Genomic DNA, 24,813 nt, shown 5'->3' with positions numbered 1-24,813 from the left:
TACATGCACACCATCATACAAACACATCACCTGCAACCTCCAGGTACCTGCCATGCCTGCCCAGATGCCATCTCATTGCATGGCTGCCCCTTTGATTGGACACATAGTCGCACATGCAATGCTCTGCCTGTACTGGGTAGCTGTGCATCAGTGTGCAAATGATAGATTAGGAAACCATAATCACGGAAGCCCCCTTCACCCCCCTCACCCCATGCCTCCTGTTGGACCCAATGGTTTGTGTATTTTGTAATCAAATCCATTGGAGTTGTGGCACTTTAATTTTTTTACTTTGCTGAAGCCCTGCACTCACATTAATGTGTTTATATGCAGGCACAAAGATGTGCATTTTCTGGGCTAAGCCAGAGTACCCTGGCTTCTTTTTGCTCTGTTTTTTTTTTAGCCTCTGAGTGCAGCTTCATTTCAATTTCTACCCTCTTTGGAGGCATGTGTCATATAAATTCCCTGCCTTCAAAGCATCTAGAGGCCACTTTATTTTGCCTGTCTGTTTCGCTGCTAAGTTAGTTAGTGTTGTCAATCTGCTTTATTTTGTTGTTGTTGTTGTTGTGTGCCTTCAAGTCATTTCCGACTTATGGCAACCCTAAGGTGAACCTATGACAGGATATACCTGGAGAAAAGGTGGAATATAAATAAATATAATAATAAATACTCCATTTTGAATGCTGCTAATTCAAAATTAGAATTGGCATCCATTAAACCAGAGGCTTCTTTAGCCAGTGTATCAGTCTACATCCAGAATAATAAACAAAACAGCATGCTTCTACCCCAGTGCTATATTTGCTGCCGAATTGAAAACAGATACCAAAAAGAAGCCAGTTACATCATGGGCTAAACTTGAAACACTCTGGGAGAGAACTCCAAAGAGAACTGAATGTGCATCCTTCCAAACCACATATACAGATGCAATGTCCCTTTGAACAGGGGTTTGGAAGATAGTGACAAATATGATAATGCTATCTATTAAGTCCTGTTTCTCAATGTTAATAATCAAAGAATTTGTAATACAGACTGCAGGACACTGTGGGCTGCTGAGGTTCTTGTGTTATTCTGGTGTTTCAGTGATATACATGATCCAAACTACCCAATGAGTCTCCCCACTGTTTCTCAAATGGGAGCCAGGATATGGTGCTATTGAAAAATTTGGATTCTTGCTATATGTTGCCATTCTTCAATTTGTATTGAATCAGGTGGGAGAGGGAACTTTAGATGTAGATCTATGCACATTTATCTGGAGAAGCAGCAAGTGGTACAGCCTTTTTCTATTTCTACAGTGTAGATGCACCCTAAGAAGGGCCTAAGAATGATGATTTTAATCACCAGTCAGTTTCATACAGAAAGCACCCAAGTCATAAAGATTTTTTAAAAAGCACTTTGAATTGTACTTAGAGATGAAGCATATTTCACTAAACTACAGATGTAAATAACTTGGCAAGGAGAACTCAAAAAATTCGGGGGGATGGGATTTTCCCCCCTGGCACACTATTTTGACAGAAAAAAATGGGCAAAAGTGGATTGTGGAATATTTCCTTTCAGAATTATGAATGAAATGTGTAAGACAGGGTGTGCACATTATTTCTAAAAAAATCTGTACCAAGTAGACTTTTGTGTAAGACTTTGTACAGCAATGCTGCTCGAAGTGGTGGTCCATAGAGCTGTGCAGTTGCACAAACAACCAGCTGCCAATCTGTGGTGATTTAGAAGGAAAGAAAAAAAAAACAGTTGTCACCAATAGGCACAAGTATGGTACTGGACTTTGCTGCATTCAGGGGCAAGTGTTAGTTCTCCTCATCAGATAGCCTAATATAAAGTATCAGATCGTTGTAATTCCTGGTCCGCATTTCCTTTCCTCAGTTCATTTTATGGAAATGAATACTTTGGGTCTACACAGCACTATGAAAGACTAGAGGACACAGAGTTTCTTTATTTCAATCATGTTGATGGTTTCTTTTCTTCTTCCTAATGTTTGGGTCTCATAAAATCGTGAAACTAACTAGATTCCTTACAGTAAGGAGAAGATTTTTTGATAAATATATATATATTTCCTTTACCATAACAACAACAGCAGCAGCAGTAACAACAAAAAAAACACATTCTTACCACTGGTTAGAAGGGAAAAAAGAGCCTTCTCTGCTAGGAGTGCTGGTGCCTCAGAAAACTACAAATCCCAGAATTCTGTAGAGTGGCACCAAATGCAAGTGATGTTAAATTGCACTATTTCTACAATGTAAATGCACCCTCAGTTGTCCTGCCTTCTTGAGTGAATGGTGGGTAGTGATTGAAGGCAGGGTCTTTTTGGTGGGACATCTTTGAGAATATTTCACCTAGGAAGTATGACTGACAAATCTTTCTTATGTCCGTGTCACGTTTCCAAGCTATTTAGATCATATACATTTCCTTTCTAACACAGGTGTTAATACTAGAAGCCTAGTGTTTTACTGTTTTAAGATTCATATTTTTGGATTTTAGTTTCCTTTTTAAAACAAAAATGTTGGCTCCCATGGATGTTCTTTGAGTATAACACTTGTTAAGATAACTAAAGTTAAGCCAAAATAATTAATTGTGGGGATATGGTACATAAGCAGCTAAAATATAATGTTTTCTATCTCTTTGTGCCCCTGAAGATGTTCTGGAAGTCCAGGAAGTCCATATGTTCAATCGTGAACATGAAATCAATAAACGGCAGCACCATACAGACAAATACGACAACCTCAAGCTGATTGTGCGCCGAGGCCAGTCGTTCCATATCCAGCTTTCATTCAACCGCCCATACAATCCAGAAAAGGACCAATTTTGGATTGAATATCTTATAGGTAAGTTTCAACATGGTGGCCATTGCTGTTGTCATTACCATCATCACTTCCTCTACTGACTAAGCTCCATCTGCAGAATGAGTAGAGGAAGGACATATTATATAGATTTTTTTTTCTTTTTTTAAAATAAATTTTATTATATTAAAAACCCAAAACAAAAGACATACAATAAAAGAATAAAAATCTTATATGCAAAATATACTCCAATTTCTAAATATGACTATTCTAAACAGTATATTTTCTCTCCTTCACGACTTCCTTAGATACTGACCAAGTTCTAACATTGTCTATTTCTTTTCCTACTGAACCCTATTTCATCATCATACTCTTCCGTGATTCCTTCAGATCTTAACTAAATATGTTATTTCATATCCCTCCGTATTAACGACTACTCCTTTCCCCTGTTTTAACATATATTTATAAGCACATAATATAATTCTCTTTTCTAAGCTTTGTATGCATGCAGTTGATATCAGCATTCTTGTTTATAATCATAAAATAATAGAAAATAATCTAATAATAATCAAGAGGTGTTATTATATAACAAAAAATAACTAAATTTACAAAAAAAAGACCTAAACATGTATTTATCACACCTAAACAAACATTCCTATTTTATCCTGTGAACCTTCTATGACATTATACATCTTGTCTTCCTTTAAATTACTCAAATATATTTTCCACACTTTCCATTCTTCATCAAATTCTTCCAAAGCTCTATCTTTTACCAGTTGTGTCAATTTTTCCATCTCATAAATCTCTATCAACTTCCATCTCCAGTCCTCAATTCCTGGGCAGGTTTCTTTTTTCCAATTCTTGGCAAATATCTTCCTGGCCGTGATTAGGGCAAGCAGTATGACTTGTTCATGTTTTTTTTGATGCTCTAGGTCTTCCGTCATATTTAAGAGATAGAACTTAACAGTCGGTCTTCCCTTTAATCCAAATTTTTTTTTTCATTTCTGTGTGTATAGTTTTCCAAAATTTCCTTACTATAGGACAATTCCACCACATATGTAGGTAGGTGTCAGCGCAACTGCTGGGGTCCAACAACCACTATCAGCAACTCAAACGAGTCCTGGGGTTAAATCAGACCCTTGTAGCAGAGCTGGCAATTTCCAGAAGCAGAAGCGTGGCTCCAGAGTCCAATTGGGATGACAGCAACTGGATGTCTTCCAGGAACTGCAGCAATGCAGGAACCTCTGGGGACACACAGCAAACCGATGCTGTAGCTTCTTCTGATAAACCACCAGAGAAACAAAGTCCCCAAAGTGCTCTTTATTCAGTGTTATAATACAAATCCAGATCTCTTAAACTCCAAAACATACCAATCCAACTCCTTCTACAAACCCACACCACACCCTTGCAACCCCTGGGCTTATATAGTCTCCAGACCATGTGGTCTCCCAAACCCAGTGAGTTCAGGTGTGTAACCATGTCATGTGTCTCCTGTGCAATCTAGACACATGGTTTCATCAGCCATGGCTACGTGCACTTGGGCACTGAAGTGTCCTTGAGACAATGAGCTTCAGCTGAGCTTGATCAGCCTTGCCACTCTGCTGAATGCTCATGGCCAAACACACACACATCAAGCATTTCCCTGTGTGCTGTGTTTTTAACCCTTCAAATCCCTGACAGTAGGTTCCTACCTCTTTATTGCATTTCCAGCAATATTATATTATAGTATATAGATTTTAAGTTAGAGATTATAGGAAATCCCCAAAGTTTTGCTTTACAAAGAAAAGGTAAAGTAAAATAATGACAACAAAAATCCTTCATCTATTTGTTGTTATTTGCTGTCAAGTGGGGTTCAACTTGTGGTGATCATATAAAAAAAAGATCTCCAAGATACCCTATCATTAACAGCCCCACTAACATCTTGCAACTGTCTTTTCCTTAATTGAATCAATACAAGTGTAATGTGGTCCTCCTTTTCTCCTACTGCCTTCAAACTTCACTGAATGCTATCATTCTTATGAGTCTTATTGTCTCGTAATATGTCCAAAGTATGACAGTCTTATTTTAGTCACCCTGGCTTCTAGTGAAAGTTTGGGTTTGATTTCTTCTAGGATCCATTTATTGGTCATTTTTGAACTCATGGCATCTGTAGAACACTCATGCAGAATCACATTTCAAAGGAGTTATAGGAAGGATCTTGTAAGCTTTCTTCACTGTCCATGTAAATCCAACCGCCTCCACTTGCCTCCATTGGCAAGAGTACAGTACCTGCATACAAAGACAGGGATAGCAAAACATGAGGCTATTGGCAGCTGGGGGCTTCCATGTCAGTAGAATGGTGTGTTTGGTGAGAACAAGGGAGAGGCCTTCTTGATGATTGCTCCCAGACTTTTCAAATCCTTTTCTAGGGAGACCAGGATAGTCCCATCCTTGCTGTCCTTCTATCAGCAAGTTAAAACATTGTTGTGTTATCAGGATTTTAAAAACTGACTGATGATGGGTTTTAATGCTATGCTGTAATGTTTTTAAGGTCTTTTAATGAATTTTAGGTTTTTCTTTAATGTTTTAACTTTATAAATTGTTTAATCACTTTTATATTTACTTTTACTGATTACTTTGGTTTAGTTTTAATCTGTATGGTTTTAACATATGTTGTGAGTTACCTTCAGCCCCATTATTGGAAGAAATGCAGGATACATAAATAAATAACAACTCTCAAAGCCCTTTCCCAAAATAGTTCAACACCTTGGATAGCCCCCATTAATTATTTGTCTAAAACCCAGACCAGATTCATTGTCCTGCTGATAATGATAGCAGCTCCTGCCACTATTTTAGGCGATGTTTGGCCACCAAACAGAAAGCATACAGCGTGAGTTCGAGAACTATGAACTGTGCAAACTGAAGATGTTAAGATCTTGTGAAACTTTTTCTTATGAAAAGAAAAAAAGAAGAAGAAAAAACTTAAGAGAAAGAAAACAGAGCTTTGAAAGCCTCTTTTTTGAATTACAGCTGTGCAGCCAAAAGGGGACATCTGAAAGTTTTTGTCCAGAAAAGTAACTTTTTCAGAATTCTGCTCTGAACATGGAGATTCCATTTAACTATCTTGGATAATGACCATTTATGGGCCTATTCCACACCATCTGGTCTGGTTGTTTCTAAAAAGCCATCTAAGCTAGCGGCTACATCTTATGGAACTAATTATTTCAAATTTATGATCCATTGTGTAAGGAAATGATTTCCTTTGCCTGCCTCAAACATGCCACATATTAAACTGATCAGTCTTTGATTACTCAACATTTGACTTGTGGCCGTATTGGGGGGAAATATCTGTTGAGTAAAAGAGAAGCATTATGTTGAATAAAAATTGGCGCTGAAAAATATGAAGGCGCTGTGTGCAGTGATTTGACTGCAATAGCTATTTTGTCCAGGCAGTCATCACTCAGTGTTACACTGATAAAATGTAACAAAAATTTGCATTCTGGTTCTGTTCCTTGTAAAAATGGCAGTTGGTTTCTAATCAGTGTTAGTTTTGTAAAAATACAAAAGTGCCCCCAAATTCCCCTCAGTAAACCACCAGTAAACCACATGTACTAAGAGGTAATGATAATTGAAGTCATTATTTTATTTCCCAAAAACAATATTACTGTGCCTTGTTGTTTGTGTATGTGCCTTCAAGTCACTTGTTGACTTATGGCTCATGACTTTCACAAGGTTTCCTATGTTACCCCCAAGCGATGATACTTATTCTTGGTTTCCTATGTTAAGCAAGCTATAATACTTATTCTTGGAGAAAAAAATTACAAATTTGTAAATGTTTGGTACCTGAATGTACTCATTTATTAATACATTGTATCATAAAATGTGCACTTTTAAACACTTTGGTATGTTTTTTGACTTGAGAACTGCATCAACAAATTTTGGAAAAATGTAAAATATGTAAAATATGTTTTGGAGAAATGTAAATTATGAAGGATAATTATATTCCAAATTTGTCCATTAGCCCGAGAAGTAGAGGTCTGGTCAGTTTGAATCCGAATTCACAAAGATCTAAGTTCTTCAAGAATTTTTAGTTCCTGAGTCAGTATGACTGCCCCATATCTGGTATATCAAGTTTGTGGTAAATCAGCTGTTCACTCTAAATGAGTTACTGATGCTAATTTTTCTTCCCTGCCATCTCCCCTACTGTTATAAACTCCCTGAGAATTGGTTTTGAATTGACATTTAATTTATCTTCCTGGGAACTGGCTGCATTTTTGCATTTGTATTATCGATTTCCTTCCTTTCTATTGCTGCATAATAATCATGTAGCCATTTATTAAATCTGCTATTTATAAAATAGAAAGCGTTTAGCTTTTACATTTATACCCAGCGAAAAGATGTGCTGTTTTCAGATTTTCTTTTCTATCTATTCTTGTGAGAATTAGAGAGGGAGGGAGTCCATGTCTTTGGGGAAAGCAAACAGGCATCCTTAGGTATAGAGTAGTATGTGTGTATGTGTCTTCAAGTCGCCTGTCAACTTATGAATTTTTAATAGGATTTTCTTAGGCAAAGAAAACACAGAGGTGTTTTTGCCAGTTCCTTCCTCTGAAATATAGTCTACAGCACCCAGTATTTGCTGGCAGTGTCCCATCTAAGTACTAACCAGGGTTAGTGCCTTTAGAGTATTTAGAGCAATCTAGGGTAGTATACAGAGGCATACATCTCTGAGTTTCATGTTCTACTTCTCTCTTGATTCATAAAAGGAATAACATAAAACATTTTGTTGACTGAGGCAGAACAGAAATGGTGCCCCCTCCAATAACGTGCATAGTAGCCAATGCCAACTATGGGGCTCTACAGATGGGTGGCATGCAGCTGCCCCTTTACTGGCCGGATTTGGGCCGTGGCAACCTCATGCCTCTGCCCCGATCTGGCCTCTGGAGAGCACAAAAAGGAGCCACAAAAAGCAGCTCCTTTTTGCACTCTCTAAGGGACGCCCTTCGGCACTGTATTGTGTAGATGCATCGCTGGAGTTGCGCCATGATGGTGTATGCCATGTAGACTGGCTGACACCAAAATGGTGCCCTGGGGCAGAGTTAGGATGTCCAGCGTGCGGATGCTGCACCCTAACTCTGCCCACAGTCTGGCACAAAATGCTGGTCTGTATAGGGCCCAAATTAATTTGACTCAAAACCACAAACTTTACCCCATCCTCAACAGTCAAAGTGCAATAACACCACAGCAGCCTCAGTCTGTCTAATGTTAGCGCATGCATATCAGTGTGGGTTTCCCCCCCCCCCCCCCCGAAATTCCTAGTGTGTCTTTCTTATCTCTTCAAATCCTAGAATTATGGACTACAATTCTGGCTCTTATTGACAGACTGAGACTTTAAAAATAACTTTACTGATTGTTTAAAAGGGGAATTTCGGCAAGTTTTGCTTGCTCCCTGGATGCATGAGAAACATCACCTGATTAAATTCCCTTTTCTACACAACTATTAAAGGTACAAACACTCTCCACATTTCAGTCTAGCAACCTTTGTGTGCAACATGAGAAAATTCATCTGTTGGTGAAATCAGCTGCCAAGATGATGTGATGGGAAAGCAGCAGGCAGAAGAGGAGTTAAACACAGAAAACTGCAATATACTGAGACAGATTTTGTTGGCCTACAAAAATGATTTCTTCTTTGGGATAATGAATGTGCAAAGAAGCCACATTTCAAACTTAATATAATGACCACCACTTTGTTGGTGTAAGAAATAATGGTTTTTAGTTATTTTTACTAGTGATCTGTAAGAATATATTTATAGTCATTTTGATAGGATTTTAAAATCTTTTATTTATATTAATCTTTAAAAGTTTTTCCATCAAAGAAGTAACAGAAAGTAATGAGCCTTGTAACAAGTAATGTAGCAAGTTACTTGTTTTCATATTGCAACAAGTAAAGGCAGTGTGTTACTATAATGAAGAATAGAATTACTTTTATAAAAGTTACTTCCAACCTCTGTCTGCATTTGTAGTCTCTATTAGATAAAGCAACAATTAAACATCCTTATTGAAACAAGGAGTTTGTCTAATAATGGCTTATTTGAGAGATAATTAAACATTGTCTGCTAATGCAATCTTCTGTCTCACTTTTAATGTAATTATTTGTTGGACAATAAATTTGTTGATTTTCTATATAAATTTGTTGATTTTACACACACACACACACACACAGAGAGAGAGAGAGCGTGTCTTGTGTTAGTGCATAGCTATAAATTTTAAGAGCTATTTAACTTCAGACAAAATGGCTTCATAAAATCCATATATATCAGTCAGGTCTCTAAACAATTTTGTTGTATGTCAATTGACCAATATGCATCAAAGCATCCATAAAAGATTACTGGAATTCATGGTCATAGTTATGAATACATAACCTAGAATTACACATTTGTTAACTGGTTCATATTCACAATCCCTATGTACTCAGTAATGCAGTAATGTAAGAAATATGTAACAGTCATCAAAAGTCCCCCAGTCATGACTCACCTGGCAGCAGGCACTGCAAGTGGTAGAGGTCAATTGGGGTGCAGCAGACTGATGTACCCATTTCCCCTCCTGCCAGTGATGTCCTACTAGTGAGCTCTGGTGCAGGGAGAAATAGTTTACAAGGATCCTGCTTCAGATTGCTGTACTAGAGATCAATGTAGAGAGGGAGATGGACATTTCAGTTTACTGATCAACAGGAGAACAGACTGTTGTCCCTCACAATGGCTGATACCCAGTAAGTCAGTATAGAGAAAGGGAGTCAGACTAAAGGATGCTACTTAGTTAGGTTAAGGCGCTCTATAGACAGCCCCTATGGGGCACCATTGTCACGTGTGAGGGGCGGCGCTTTCAGACACCCCTCGCACCTCGCATGTGACGAGGGCGTCAAAATGGTGGCGCCCTGTACATATGGGCACCGCCATTTTGACGTGATGGATGCCTAGCGTCCACACATCTCGGTGCCTTTATGACGCCACAAGTGTGCCATTGGCGCCTTGCGGCATCACAACGAAGCCGCAAAAAGAACCCACTTTTTGTAGGTTCTTTTTGCTCAGCGAGGGAGCCGCGCGGTTTGTCTGCTGTGGCTTCCTCGCACAGCAAACTAGGGCGGTAGCAGACCTGTATCCCGCCATAGTAACTTAAAAGGCCTGAACAGACAAGCCAAAATAAAGCTGCTTCGGGTCAGTTTGGAGGTATGCTGTTTAAATGACACATGTGTCTTAAGAGGCCAGAAGGTGCACCAAAGCTACCCTCTAGTTCTTAGGACTGGAGCATGGCTTTAGCACAGCTTCCACCCTCTTAGGATGCATGCAGTATTTAAACAGCATACCTCCAAACTGACCTGAAGCAGCTTTATTTTTGCCTGTCTTTTTGGGCCCTAACTAAGCAGCTGGTCTCAAATCATGGCTGACCTTTTAAAGCTGTTTCACCTTTTTGTAGCTTCCATGATCCTGCAAGTTCAAGGATTTTTGGACTGGGATAAGAGTAGTGGTTACTTTTTTCTTTTTCTTCACAGTAATAGCCACTGTTGCTCAGAACTTACAAAATTTACCTTCTGGACTACAACTCCTAGAAATCCTAACTCAGTATCGGAAACTTAATATTCTAAAAACTCTCCATGATCTTTGCTACTGCTCAGTGATACTACATCTGTAACCCAAGCCCTGAGGAAGTTGGAACAATGGTAAAGGGCAGTGTAACTTGTGGCCAGAGCTTGGAAAGTTATTTTCTAAAAGTAATTCATCCCCACTTATTAAAATATCTGAAAAGTAGCTGCAGTTCTTTGTAACATGTTGAATTACTTGTTGTCTTTTTCCTTGAGTTTTTTGTTTTGTTTTGTTTCTTTAGGCTATTTTTGTATTCTTTTCTGCTACAAAACCCAAGCATTGATCAGAGAATGCCATAAAATTTGAAAAATTCTTATCAAACTGTCCTTAAAACAACTTTTGGAAGTACAATGAACTGAATGAAATTCTCACCCATCCCTACTGTTTCATCTAACAAATGTTTGATTACTCAATAAGTTTGGGGATTTTTGTAGAAAATTTAATGTATTTCTGTTTGAATCTTTCTATGTATGTATATTTAAATGTCAGGTATAAATGAAGATTATAATGTTTACTGAAGCAATGTTTGGAGGGGCACTGTAAATGAGCATTGTGGTTGTGCATATGGTTACCAGTCCATAAAAAGAACTCTATACATATCTTCTGAACTAGATTGGGAAGGATGACAGCATTGTGCTAAAAGCTCACATATTTGTTTTTCCTAGCTTAGCAGCTGCCATGTAAAATTTCTGGAATGTTATGTGTTGAACTGATTTTAGGAAACTTGGGTCAACAGTTGTAAATAATGCTTTCTTCAAACGCTGGGATCTTTCATTGAGAATGGGAACAATATGAAATAACTTGCTAAAGTCAATGTGACCACATTTGTCATATTTTTAAAAATGTAGAAACATTCCTTTGACAGAAACTTGGCATTTGATTAATTATCCACAAAACCATCTTTCCAACAAATGACCATAATAAGAAAGCTATTCTTTGGTGTTTTTTTTTTAGAAATTGTCACAATGAACAAGATTTAGTCGAGAAAATGAATCATTGTCACTAACTTTTATAAAGACTGAAATGATTATGATCCAGTCAGAACTTTATAAATTTTTCACATATTAGAATGCTGAGTTGTTTTTTGAAACCAAAGTGTAATTGTGTAATAACCTTCAGTGACAAAAATATGTATGCATACACAAGATATCCAACAGTGCATAGGAAATAGAGACAGAAGAGCTGAAGGGTGTCTGTGGAGAGCCAGAGAAGTAAAAAAAAGAAAGGAAAAACATTTATCTCACAGTCATTTAAAAACATTAAAGTGTACATTCTCTTGTATTCTTACAAGATAAATAATGTGGTTTGAGGGATATACCTAAAAATACGTGTTGTAGAGTCCTCCTAGCAAAGCTCGGAAAAGTTACTTTTCTGGTCTAAATTCCACTGGGACAAAAATGTAATTTTCCCAATCTCTGGCTCATAGGACTGGAATGTGGATAACATTGAGTTTTAATTTTACACAGCGTACTGTCTGTTGTTGTTTTTCGCTGTCAAGTTGGTTTCAACTTATGACAGCTTTATGAATGAGAGACCTCCAAGAGTCCTGAGAATCAACAGCCCTGCTCAAGTCTTGCAAACTCTGAGCTGTGGCTTCTTTGATTGAGTCAATCCACCTGTAATGTTGTCTTTCTCTTTTCCTACTTTACCAAGCCTTATTGTCTTTTCCTATTCTATTCTTCTCCATCCCCTGTAGGAGATCCTACTTCTTTGATTCAGTATGTGAAAACTTTCACCAATGAATCCCAGGTGCTGTAGGCTATATTTCAGATTTAGAGGAAGGAACTGGCAAACCCTATGAAATTCATGAGATCATCATAAATTGACAGGTGACTTGAAGGCACATACAGTTGCCCCCCTGCATTAGTAAGGGTTCATTTTCTGGACATCCCCCCCCCCATGAATACCAAATAGTGTAGGACCTCAAGTCCCATTAGCATTAATGGATGCCGACATGCATGAACATACTGTATACCTCCATTGACATCAATGGGGCAGGAACATCCATGGATGCTCCAATCCACCAATGGCTAGCCCACTGACACAGAGGGCCAACTGTACACACATATATGAAATCTAAAAAGCTACCTTCTAAAAAGCTACCATAACTATTTAATCCCATGTAGTGAATACATCTGTTTACCAGCAGAAAAAGAGAACTGCTGAGATGTGTGTGTGTGTATGTGTGTTTGCACATGTTCACAGATCTTTGTCCAAATGCAACATGTGACTCCTGACACCCAAGACAGCATCACAGGCATCCTTCACTGCTAAAAAGCTTGTGACTTATCAGGCTGGATATTTTAAATACGTATTATTTAGTGCTTGCCTAAAACCTTTACAACCTTCCCATGTAAGCTGGGTTTTGTCAGGCATATGCAAGAATGTATTTCTTTCTGGCTTTCTTTGCTGACTTTACTGTGATTTCACTGGTGTATCTTTTCTCTCTCCCTTAGGAGTATTTTCTTTACAGCTGTTAGAAAGATTTCTGTGCAAAAAAACTCCACCTACTATTGCTGTGCTACATAATGCTTACACCCATCTGACAAAGCTACCCTAGTCATTTTTCATTCTGTCACAATTATTATATTTCCTGGACATGCCTAGAAGCATGCTGGGAATGAAGGGTCTATATGGGTAAAAACAAATGAATCACATGGAAGATGTATTAACGTCACAATGTGTAATACCTTCCCCAAAGGCACAAAGATGTCTAAAAGCAAATGAGATTGGTTAAAAGTGGCACCACCACCAAATAATTAAAAGCACAACCCTGCTATGCTTTAATCTGCTGTAGAGGGGAGAACACCTCCTGCATTCAAAATATTACTTTAAAGACTGAAAATGTGAATTTGTCCAAAGCATTCAGAGGGGAACACAGCAACTGCTAAAATGGGAACCAGGCCAGAAGCTGTTGTTTTGAGGCTTGGTGTTCCCTCTACTGGCTGTGTGTAGTAATGTAACCTATTCGCCAACCCTTACCTTTCACCGGTGGCACATAAGAAATGAATTTGTGTATACTGTGCAGGAAGTGCTGTTTCCACCATCCTGTCTTCACCTACATTTCAGAATAATGCCTGCTTCTATAACTAAAACATGGAAATTAGTTAATTCAAGCTTGGCTGGAGTGACTACATGCCACCTTAAGCTATGTCCAGTTTTGGGTGCCACAATTTGAGAAGTACTGTATATAGTCGACTATAAGTCAACCTCATGTATAAGCTGAGGGCAAGTTTTGGGGCCAAATGTATGGATTTTGATATGACCTGTGATAAGTTGAGGGTAAAACTTAGGAGCATGTAACAAAGGATCTGAAGGATGAAGCAAAGGAAAACAATGCCAAAGAACTTACAGAATTCCACCAGACATAACTGCTGGTGCTCACACTAAAGACTGGATGGATAAGAGAACAGAGGGAAGTTAGTGCTTCCAGGACAGACAACATTCTTACATTTCACCAGGGGGTAGTTCCTGTTTTTTTTAAAAATAAGAGTAGATAAGTCGACTAAGTTTTTTGGGGCAATTTTTTTACTTAAATTTCTAGATTTATATATGAGTATATACAGTATATGGGCTTTGTTGTTGTTGCTGTTGTTGTTTTTGTGTGCCTTCAAGTTGTTTCTATCTTATGGCAACCCTAAAATGAACTTATCATGGGATTTTTTTGGCAAGATTTCTTCAAGGCGGGTTTGCTATTGCCTTCCCTTGAGGCCGAGAGCATGTGTCTTGCCCATGGTCATCCAGTGGGTTTCATGGCCAAGCTTGAAATTGAATTCTGGTCTCCAGTTGTAGTCTAACACTCAAACTACTACGCCTTACTGGCTCTTCAGTATATAGACTAGTAACAGGCAAAATGTGGCCCTCCTGCTGTTGTTGGACTGAAGCTCCCATAAACTCTCATCATTAGATGTTCAGGCTAGGGGCTTCTGAGAACTGCAGTCTAGCAAACTTTGGAAGACTACACATTTTTCAGTCTTAAAATAAACAAATTGGAAAAGATTTACAGATGTGCCTCAAAGATGATCCAGGCTTTGGAAAATAAGTTCTAGCAGGAAAGTCTGAAAGAAGTGGGTATATTTAGCCTGGATAAAAGAAGAGAGGTGTGGATATGATGACACTCTTCAGATGCCTGAAGGCTTCTTCCATAGAAATGTGGGCAGACTTTATTTTCTGCTGCTTCAGAGGTCAGGCCTGGGCCTAAGGGGTTTAAGTCATAGGAAAGCAAATCTGGGTTGAACATTAGAGGAAAAATTTGTTGGTAATACAACAGACCTAACTGTAGTAGTTTTGGGGAGGACAAATACAGCAGGCAGCATCAGCCCCCAAAATACAGGGAATTGACCTAAAATTGCAACCAAAAATAACTTACTGTATATACTCATGTATATGCTCCCAAAATATGCAAGCAAGTAAAAGTAACACAAATGCAAACACACAATTACACCGCACAATAATAGTAAGGTATAGATGTATGGTGTGTGTGTGTATCCATATATGCCATATGCTCCCCAAATCCCAGACAGCTCAAACTGTCTTTTGTTCTTCTTGAAGTGTCCCATAAATAGGCAAGCAAGCAAAATGAAACACACATGCTAACACACACCCAATTGCACCACATAATAATAGTATGTAATAGCTGTACAGCTCTCTCTCTCTCTCTCTCTCTCTCTCTCTCTCTCATATCATTTTAAGGATACTGGGTTTCTAATCATTTGGGTTCTTTAAGGTTTTCCTTTCCTTTTTGTAATATATGCTCATTAAAAAAACAAACAAACCCAAATGCAATTTGTGAGAAAAAGCTCCACAAATAATTTAAAGAAATATTTCATTACTGGAAGGATTAACCCTTACATTATCATTTAAATTGTTTGTGTGTACAGCGCTGTGTAAATCTACAGCACTATATAAATAAAGCACAATAATAATAATAATAATCATCATCATCATCATCATTAAGAGGAAGAGGGAAGAGAAAAATATTGCTGTGAATTTGGGGATTTGCTATTCTGAAAATACTGGGTGCCTTTCTGAGGGAAACTAGTCAGGAGAATGGGAGCTGTACCTATGAAGAGTGTCTATCATCTGTGCCAGAATTTTCATGTGTCGCCTGTGTAGGCATTAATAAATCAGCAGTGTCAAAAGTGGCTCCATAGGCAAAGCTTAGAAGAGATTCTAAATACATCCTTCACCCCTCTCCCAAAATAGGGACGGGTGATATTTCAAATAGTCATGTTCAGCAAATTGATTTTCAAAAATCTTTTGGCATTTCAGTTTCTTTCGTTCTTGGCTTTTCTTCTGGGCTTGGTTTGCTGTTCTGCTGTATCAGAGCTGAAACTCAGCACCTGCTGTAGCAAGAGGAAAGGTCAAGCCTAGCCACAGTTCAAAGAACGATTCTGCATTCAGCTCGCAGATCCAATTGTTAGCAGCCACCAGCCTCTCATCTTGGTTGCCTCTTTAGTGTATCGCTCTACACTTTATTCCCTTTGAAGCACCCTTCTGAAATGTCCTTTTATTGTATCTTTCCAAATGTCCTATTGATTTGCCTTTTCTTTTCTTTTGAAAGTCTCCTTTCTGCCATGTGGCCCAAATATTCTAGGTTACTTGGACAGTTTCCTGCACTACATCACCTGAGCTTTAGAAACTAAAATGTAAGATGGAATGGCATGGCCAACCCAAGATTTTATTGGTGACAAATTTAAGCTCCTGATACAATTATCACTGACAAGGTTTGGGTTCTGCAGATATGATTCTGCAGGAGTATCTTTTGCTAAAAAAAGTGAAATAACTCAATCCTTTATTGCACCTTTCTAGGATTTATACTGTCTAGGTTATTCTTACTGGGACAAAACTGGGCTAATAGGACCACAGGAAGGTGCCTTATGCCAGCTTGTTGTTGTCGTGTAGTTTCAAGTCATTCCTGACTTATGGCAACCCTAAGGCAACCCTATCATGGAGTTTTCTTGGTCAGATTTGTTTAGAAGGGGTTTGCTATTGCCTGCCCCTGAGTCTGACAGAGTGTGACTTGCCCAAGACTCACCCAACAAAATACAATTATTCACCTCCTGCCCTCATGCATAGATCAATTGCCCCTTTTCTGTTCTTATTTATTTATTTATTTATTTGCAGGGCGATACCCACAGCAAAACAAAGGCACATACATCCAAGTCCCTTTGGTTCAAGAGCTGCAAAGTGGGCAGTGGGGTGCAAAGATCACTCACAGTGGTGGGCACTCAGTAGCCCTAAATATCATGCCAGCTGCAAACTGCGTCGTGGGAAAGTTCCGCATGTACATTGCAGTCTTGACTCCAATTGGCATTCTCAGGACGAGACGAAACCCAGCCACGGATACCTACATACTATTCAACCCCTGGTGCACTGGTAAGGCACATGTGCAGCATGTAGATCTCTTACTTTTGAGGGTGGTGATGAGAACCATGTGACTAGAATAGGCATTACATTATAAAATATGCAATGACATTGGAAACCCAAATTATTTATTGTTCTGCATACCAGATATGTATTCATTATCCTGGCTGGGCTGTGGCCAGTACTCTCTGGTTGGCAGACCCTGGAAAAGTTACTTATTTGAACAACAATCCTTATGGACTTCAGAACTGGGGAAAGTTACTTTTTGGACTCTCAGCGGCCATACTGGATGGGGAATTCTGGGAGCTGTGTTCAAAATCATAACTTAGCTATGTTCTGATACAATAACACCCAAAATCTACAAAACAGTAATAACTTTATTGGGCAGTCAGAATGCACAAAATACATGTTGCAAGCTTTCAAAGCTCCACTGGCTTCTTCATCAGGCAAAGATGTTAAAAATCATACAGGAGATTTGTTTTCTCCTATATGATTTTTAATATCTTTACCTGATGATGAAGCCAGTTCTTGTTGTCCTTCTTTGAACCTGCTCCAATTTGTCTATATCATTCTTAAAATGGGGTTCCCAGGACTGAACACAGTACATTTTCCATAATTAGTTATTCTTTTTGAATAGGTTATACCCTTCAATTTATTAATGTAATCATGGGAATCATCCCACCAGGTCACCATTATGTCTATGAAGTCATATTTGCCTTCCTGCACTAGGACTTTAAGGTCATCTTGTTTGTTACTCAAACTCTGTGCATTGGTGTCTAGATATCTGAAGCTTTGTTTGTTCTCATCTAGCTGAAATGGAATAAAAGAAAGAGTACAGTTTTTAAAGAAAATGTCTAGGGCTGGCACAGGAATGATTCTCATTCAAAGAAGAAACTGGAGCCATCCTGGTCACCAGGCTGATGCATGAGTAAAAAATGAATGCTCAGCCTCTTTTTCGTGACTGTTCCGCTGCTGTTATTTGCAAGCAAAATCAAAGATCATCAGAATAATCTTCTGGGATGATGGGGGATAACTCACTTCAGTTTCCCATTGGAAATAAATGATAGTGTAGATATAAAACAGGGCAATTGTGGAAGACTAGGGGACAACATTACCCCCCCCCCCCCCCGTGCAGACTTGGAAGGCTGATCCCTCTATCATCAAACTCCTCACAAAAACAAAAACAACATCCTCCATGCCTTCTAGGTATGTGGGATCAGTTCTGCAATGTTTTGGGGTTTCTGCAGGCCATTTTACACCCAGGAGAGTTCCTCCTCTTTTTTGGAACAGGAGGTGACTGGCAGCCACTTGCTGCTTTAGAAAAAGGTCATTCCTGGGCCTAAAATGGCCCAGGGGCCAAAACATGGTGAAAATCCTTCACATACCCTGGGGGACTTAATGTGGCCCACAATTCCACTCCTGACATGCACCCTTATTTGTGTTTCAAAATAATGATGGGGAGCCTGGTTTACTCTGGATACTGTTTGTTGGGCAGGAACTCTCCGAATTCTTGCCCATTGGCCATGCTCTCCAGGCTGATGGGAGTTGGAGTTCAACAACATTTAACAGGCCACAGGTTCCCCACATCTGGCCTAGTAATAGCCAAAAAAAGAACCACATCTCACAAAGCATATCTGTTCATCCTTTGAGAATCCATCCTTAATAATCACATCATTTGAATAGCTTGTTAGAAGTTTACCTTACATAAATAAATGGCCATGGTGCCCTTAAACAGTTTTTTTCTCAGTTAAAAAAATAGTTAACTTTTACAACAAAAAATACAAATGAAAAAGAAATATGACTCAGATACACATATAACACACATAACACAATCCTTCACTAAATTGAAAACCTATTCTAAACTATATCAAATTACATAGTACCCACTCCTCATCCAACCTACACTATCCCCTTACATAAAACTAAAGCAACAAACTTTAAACACAATCCCCCTTTAAACCAGGAACATAAACTAAACTTGACTCCCTGCTTCTCAAGCCTAACACTCAGTATGTATATTCTTTCAACAGAATTATCTCGTCTTTATATTACTTCTGATCTAAATAGTTATAAAAAGTTTTTGAAGCCCAGCACAGGTTTTACCTTTAAATGCTTTGACACTAAGTTGCTCTCCATGATGCTTAAGAAGTTCTGAAATCTATCTTTGATCTGTTACACGGCTGCCTAATTGCATCATGACACTCAGACGTTTCAACCTAGCAATGCAGAATCATAAAATGCTTGATAAGAGATGACATTTTAATCATGCTTTATAGATCTTCTTCAAAATAGTTGGAAGTTGCCACCCCCCCCACCACCTTTTTTTAAAATTTGAAATATGCCTGGTTTCTAGTTACAGGGTATTGTGTGTGGGAAAAATGGATATCCTTTTCATATGCTAGATGAAAAAAAGACAGACTTTGCCTTATTGTCTTATCATCTAGCTTTCTGAAATCCTGGCATCTTTTATAAGTATTATGTATGCATTAACACACTTTAATTAACAAAATTCTGATACAGAGGACCCCGTGTTTCTGGATGATGAAAGAGAAAGACAAGAATATGTCCTGAATGACCTTGGGGTTATTTTCTATGGAGACCCTGAAAATATAAGATCCAGGAGCTGGAATTATGGTCAGGTGAGTCCTTTTGAATGGAGTGAGTAAACGTTGTGCTGCTTAATTATGCAATTCTGAGGGCTTCTGTAGTAGCAAACAAATATACTAAAGCATTGTGAGGCAATCTTGACATCTTTTTTTCTTGTGCTTTAGTTATAAAGAATTTTAAAGAGTGGGTGCTCGTTGAAATTCTTAGCATAGTTGATCTGGAACTGTCCTGTGAATTCATTATGCAAAATATAAGGGACTCAATGATCCCACTCCCCCCCCCATTAATAATTCTTCCCCATCCCAGTTAATTTTTCCTTCAGTCCCAAATGTCTAGAATTGCAGTGACTTCAGTTGAGTATCCAGAAATAAGGTTTAGGTCTCCAAAGAAGGCAATGTTACCAAGTGAATGAAAACACAGCAAATGTAAGAGATCTGGGTATGAACGATATTCAGTGTTTCATTCTCTGAAATACTAGAAATTTGGTAGATCAAGTAATATTATGAGCCTGATTGATGACATCACAACTCACATTTTTAGTCTTTGTGTACATCAGAATTCTGTTCAGACCATGCAATGACCCCAAACCCACTGTGTAATCCATGCAGCTCCCCCAACACGGTCATTTCCAGGTTGTCAGAGGGCCAAAACACAGTGCAGAAATAATCTACTTTGAAACAGCTTTAATTTAAATAATAATAATAATTGCCCTGGGTCCATGCCAGGGAATTCTGGGAGCTGTAGTTTTGTGAGACATTTAGCCTTCTCTGTCAGAGAGTTCTGGTGCCACGACAAACTAGAATTCCCAGAATTCCCTAGCCTAGCACTGAGCCAGGGCAGTTAAAACGATCTCAAACTAGGCTATAGTTTTTTAAGGATCAGCAGCAAAATGTTCCACTATTTTCTTTTAGATGGACCTGTTACAAGGATGTTACCTGCAGGGATGTCCAAGGGACCCTGGACATCTCTGCTGATGCCTGTCACAGCATTTCCTGCTAAAGAATAGTTGGACAAAGCTCCACTGATTCTCTCACAACCTAGACATTGCCATTGCCACATGGTTTTCAAGAAGAGTTGAGGGAAGTAGCAACAGGAGATGTAGTTGCAGTAGACACATACTTCTCCCAGTGGGGAATCTTGGCCATGGATCAACATAGCTTCATAAACAGTGTGCTTGGCAAGTGCTTGTAGCTTTCTATCCAGCAGCAAAGTGATTCCAGATGCATTTCTTGATAAGATAGGGATTTTATTAACCCATTTGTCAAAAGAAAGATGAGCTCCTCTTCAGTGCTAGAGTTTTGTATCAGCAGTACCTCCATTTTGTCTAGATTCAATTTCAGCTTGTTTAAGCTCATCCATTCAGTGTTAGTTTCAAGAACAGAGAAAACTATAGCCTCAAGAAGTGAGAAAGCTGGTCTTAAATGCTTAGTGAGTAAAATATAGAACTCAAGGGAAACAGTATTGGCTTATTTATGATACCCATCAACAAAGCTCTGGATGATTTCTGTCAAGAGCTTCCTTTAGATTATAGATGTTAAGCAGCATAAATGATAAAAGAATAAATCCAAGCCTTGTGGAACATCATACATCCACAGCCAGAGAGCTGAGTGGTCATTGCCAATGATGACCAAGAGTTCATTTTAAGAGAAAATGAACCACTTGACAGTTAGATATTACATCCCTGCAACCTGGTAAAACCAAGTTAACAAAATTAACTGAACCACTATATTAAAAAGACACCAAAATGCCTCCAAAGTATTGTGCTGGAAAATTTGACTGTCATATATCAGATCCAGATCATTTATAAAAATTGCCAAAGCTGGAAAACCATTTAGTCCTGGCCAGAGGTATGCCTGTCATGGCCTAAGAAAGGATGTCATTATTTAGCTATCATGTAATTGTTTAGCCACATTTCATCAAGTTTATTCAAAGGAAAGATTTGAAATAGGGCTAATAGTGCTTAAGTTATCACTAACTCATAGAGAAGACCCCCTATAATTTGCAGCTTGAGGTAAAAAAGCAAAATGGGACTCACATGCCAAGGACAGAACCTGTCCAGGTTGGTAACTGAGGGTTTGTCTGCACTGGCCAGGATAGTCCAGGGCCAGCCTGCCCCCATTACCTCACCCTCTGTTCTGAGCCATGGCAGTTGTCTACACAAGTGTCCCATTGGGCCACCTGGCACATTTGCCGCTGCTGTGGGTCACTTACTTCTGAGGTCAGAATGAGGTGCCCAGTGATGGTCACATGATGCTGGCAGATGTGCCCACTGGGACACCAGTGCAGACAACTGCCACAGAATAGAAATTGGGGGCTCTGAAACAACAGGTAAGGTTTTTAAGCTCCATGTTAATGTTGTTATACCCCAGTTCCAGTGTGGAGCACGCCAGATATCATCTGGACTGTCTGCACCAAAATTTGGGTTTGGGCTATGTTTTGTCTGAACAGGATGATGCCAGAAATGGGCCTTTTGGCTACAGCCTTATTTTAGCTGTAGTGATGAGGTAGCATCCTCCAGTGCATCTATGAGCAGGATGCTGGTTTAGGGGATGTGCAGTAGGTTACTTTAGGAGATTCAGAGGGAACTGTAGTGCATGGTAGATATTGCTACACCACAAGTATAATCCAAGCTGCTTCACTATTCCTAACTGCAGGACCACTGCATCCTTTAACAAGGGGATCAGTCAACAGGCATTTAATCTGCACACATTGGGCATTTAACTAGCTAAAATGTATATTTTAGACATATGATAGCTTTTGCAAATGCAAGTACTCATGTCAGAGTTCTTGAAGGATTATGATACTTTTGGTCTAAACACACCTCAAGGCCATCACAAACAATCTAGACATTGTTTTATGGTCCAATTCTTCTTAAAAGTGTCTTCATAATAAATATAACAGGAATAAGTTTATGAATGAGCAGGGACATAGCTAGGTTTTTAGGAAGGGGGGGCAGACTAAGTGCCACCATTATAATGGGGCTTGAGTGCGGCGGTGCAGCAGCACACACCATTCATTTTTCTAATGGAAGGGGGGTCCGGACCCCAAGAACCCCCCCCCCCTTGGCTACGTCCCTGGAATGAGTGATCAAAACTAAGCTGTTAGTGCAACAAGATTAATGTATTCTAAGCCACAAGTACAGCGCGATGTACTGATGCAGGAGATCCTTTACTATGAAAAGCCTGTTACCTTTTAAAGTTCTGTGAGATCATAACTTGGAAAAGTTAATTTTTGAATTGCAGCGCTCAGAAACCTCAGCCACTGTGGTCACTGGTTATATTATTTGAAGGACTTTGCAACCTTTTGTCCAAAAAAGTACCTGTTTAAAGCTTTGTGTGGGTCCAATTGCTTTTGCTGCAAAGGGTAATTGAGGTAACTTCTACTGGACTTAATATAGACCATCTTTTTGAAAGAGTCGTTTCCAATAACCTTTTTTCAGCCCATGATTGTATATACAAATACACCAGTAAAGATTTGCTGGCCAATCCCTTGAATAAACATTCATTTTTTTAAAGATCTCATTGCTTCTAGAAGCATCTCCTTTGGAGAGGTGATGATCTCGACTATGAACTCAGGTTCACATTATAGGATTATACCTCATTATTTAGTAATGAGCTTCTGTTCAGCTCCAAAAGATAGGGAAAAAGTAATGCAATTATAGATAACAGAGCCAAGGAGATGAATGATGATAAATGCACCATGTCCGGTCTGGATGCAATTGCATTAAATAGTTCAGCATCATGTTGGTATGTTAACTAATCTGTGACATGATCAGCTTGATTGTTGCTATTTTGGACCAGTTAGCAATTTTAAAGAAACAGACACAAACTTGAATCCACCATGAAAAGCTTTGAATATTGTTATGGTCCAGCTTTGCAATAGAAATATAATTGTCTCATTTGTTTACCACCCTTAGAGAGGGTCATAATTGAATTCATGTGCCTTTGCCACTGTCTTTGCAATTGTTTTCAAAGTACCATTTTTGGTTGCCATGCAATTTCTTCTGAACAAATTGGACTGTACCACAGGGCAGGCTCTTTCATAATGAATTCTGCTCTATTTAGGCACTTCTGCCCCCTATTTATTCCTGTCCTTGTTGCCATTGGATCCCAGAATTCTAAGTCCTTTATTAGAGTTCATTTTCAAAGAAGGCATTTTCAGGCTACTTGCTGTTGCTCATCTCTCTTTACAAGACTTGCTAGACACAAGCCCACCATTAATCAGCAGGGACTGTGACAGTTGACAAACTAACTCTCTTCAGAGTGACAGAAGAGAACAAGGAATAGATTTAATTTGAGACAGGGCTCTCTAGTGTTGTCCCATACAATATATTTCTAATGCCCAAGCTCAGTGCAGGAGCATGTGATGGCACTTGACAATTGTAGATAAAACTATCATTTAAATTCAAAATGGTGGTGGGTGCTTTCCTAATGCAAAGTATCAGATTACATAAAAGGGAATGCTGGGTTAATATGTTTTACTTCTCACAATGATGCTTCTTTGGGGATACGTGCTTCTTTGGGGATACATGCTTCAGCAAGCAGACCTGTAAATCAAACCCTTGTTTACTCCCAGTGACCAATCTCAAAGCAAAACATGAAAAGTATAAGATGCGGCATTTGAAGACCATCATGTGGTATTGACATTTTTCAGCACTTGAAAGGTGTATCTAATGTCTCATCTCATTTAACACAAAGATGCACTGGTAATAGGGGATAAGGATTAGGCACAGGCCTCTTTTAACAACAGAAGTACCCTTCTGCTGGAAGAACCTTCTTCTGGTTGATTTCAGGGATGTGCCAGCAGAACTGTTTTCTGGTGGTGGTTGGGGGTAGGTGGGAGCTGGGTTATACCAGTCCCAGACATACTGCATACTGGTAGTAAGTTAGGCCTCAGGAAGTACACTCATAAATAACTGCCAGCATTGGTTGTAAGGGGTTTGGATTCATCTGGCCCAGCGGCAACTGAGCTTGGCTATCTTCACTCATTAGGATTGTGCTCTTAAGATGTACTGACCGTTACTTGGAATTTGTTGAATATCTGTAAACATGCAAGATATTCACTAGATTCTAAATTAGCCTGGGTTTGATATGCAGCTGACCTACACAATCTGGACTACTCTGTCAACCAACCCTACATCCATCTCCACTGCAGCAGGCCTATCCTTTCATGCACCAGGTTGTTCCTAAATGAACATGTTCCCATTTATTTTTGTTACTTATATTTGTTTTTGTTTGTTTGCTTGTGTGTTTCTGAAGCGCTCTCAAGCCTGAAGCACAAGGTCCTGTGGTGGTACATTTTTATAATAATTATTTTACATACCATTCCCCCAATATATATCTTTCCTTACATGAACTCTACTGTTGCCTGTGATCTGTAAATTGGGTTCCATTCTACCATGTACCTACATCACAGAAGGAGTAACAGATTTAAAAAGGTCC

At 39.0% G+C, this 24,813-nt stretch overlaps 1 protein-coding gene across 1 annotated transcript in view; it reads left to right on the top strand.

Annotated features, from left to right (window-relative positions):
- Positions 1 to 24,813, top strand: part of F13A1 (coagulation factor XIII A chain) — a 115,964-nt gene that overhangs the window by 24,226 nt on the left and 66,925 nt on the right. Inside the window, exons 3-5 of the mRNA XM_042465725.1 lie at positions 2,640 to 2,828; positions 16,526 to 16,777; positions 19,286 to 19,404. Of these exons, the coding sequence (XP_042321659.1) occupies positions 2,640 to 2,828; positions 16,526 to 16,777; positions 19,286 to 19,404 (560 nt within the window). The remainder of the gene's footprint in view (positions 1 to 2,639; positions 2,829 to 16,525; positions 16,778 to 19,285; positions 19,405 to 24,813) is intronic.

The sequence above is a fragment of the Sceloporus undulatus genome, chromosome 4 (genome assembly GCF_019175285.1).
Source record: "Sceloporus undulatus isolate JIND9_A2432 ecotype Alabama chromosome 4, SceUnd_v1.1, whole genome shotgun sequence".
In the NCBI taxonomy this organism is placed as follows: domain Eukaryota; kingdom Metazoa; phylum Chordata; class Lepidosauria; order Squamata; family Phrynosomatidae; genus Sceloporus; species Sceloporus undulatus.
Note: the sequence above shows the minus strand (reverse complement) of the source record. Positions and strands in the feature narration are given on the sequence as shown.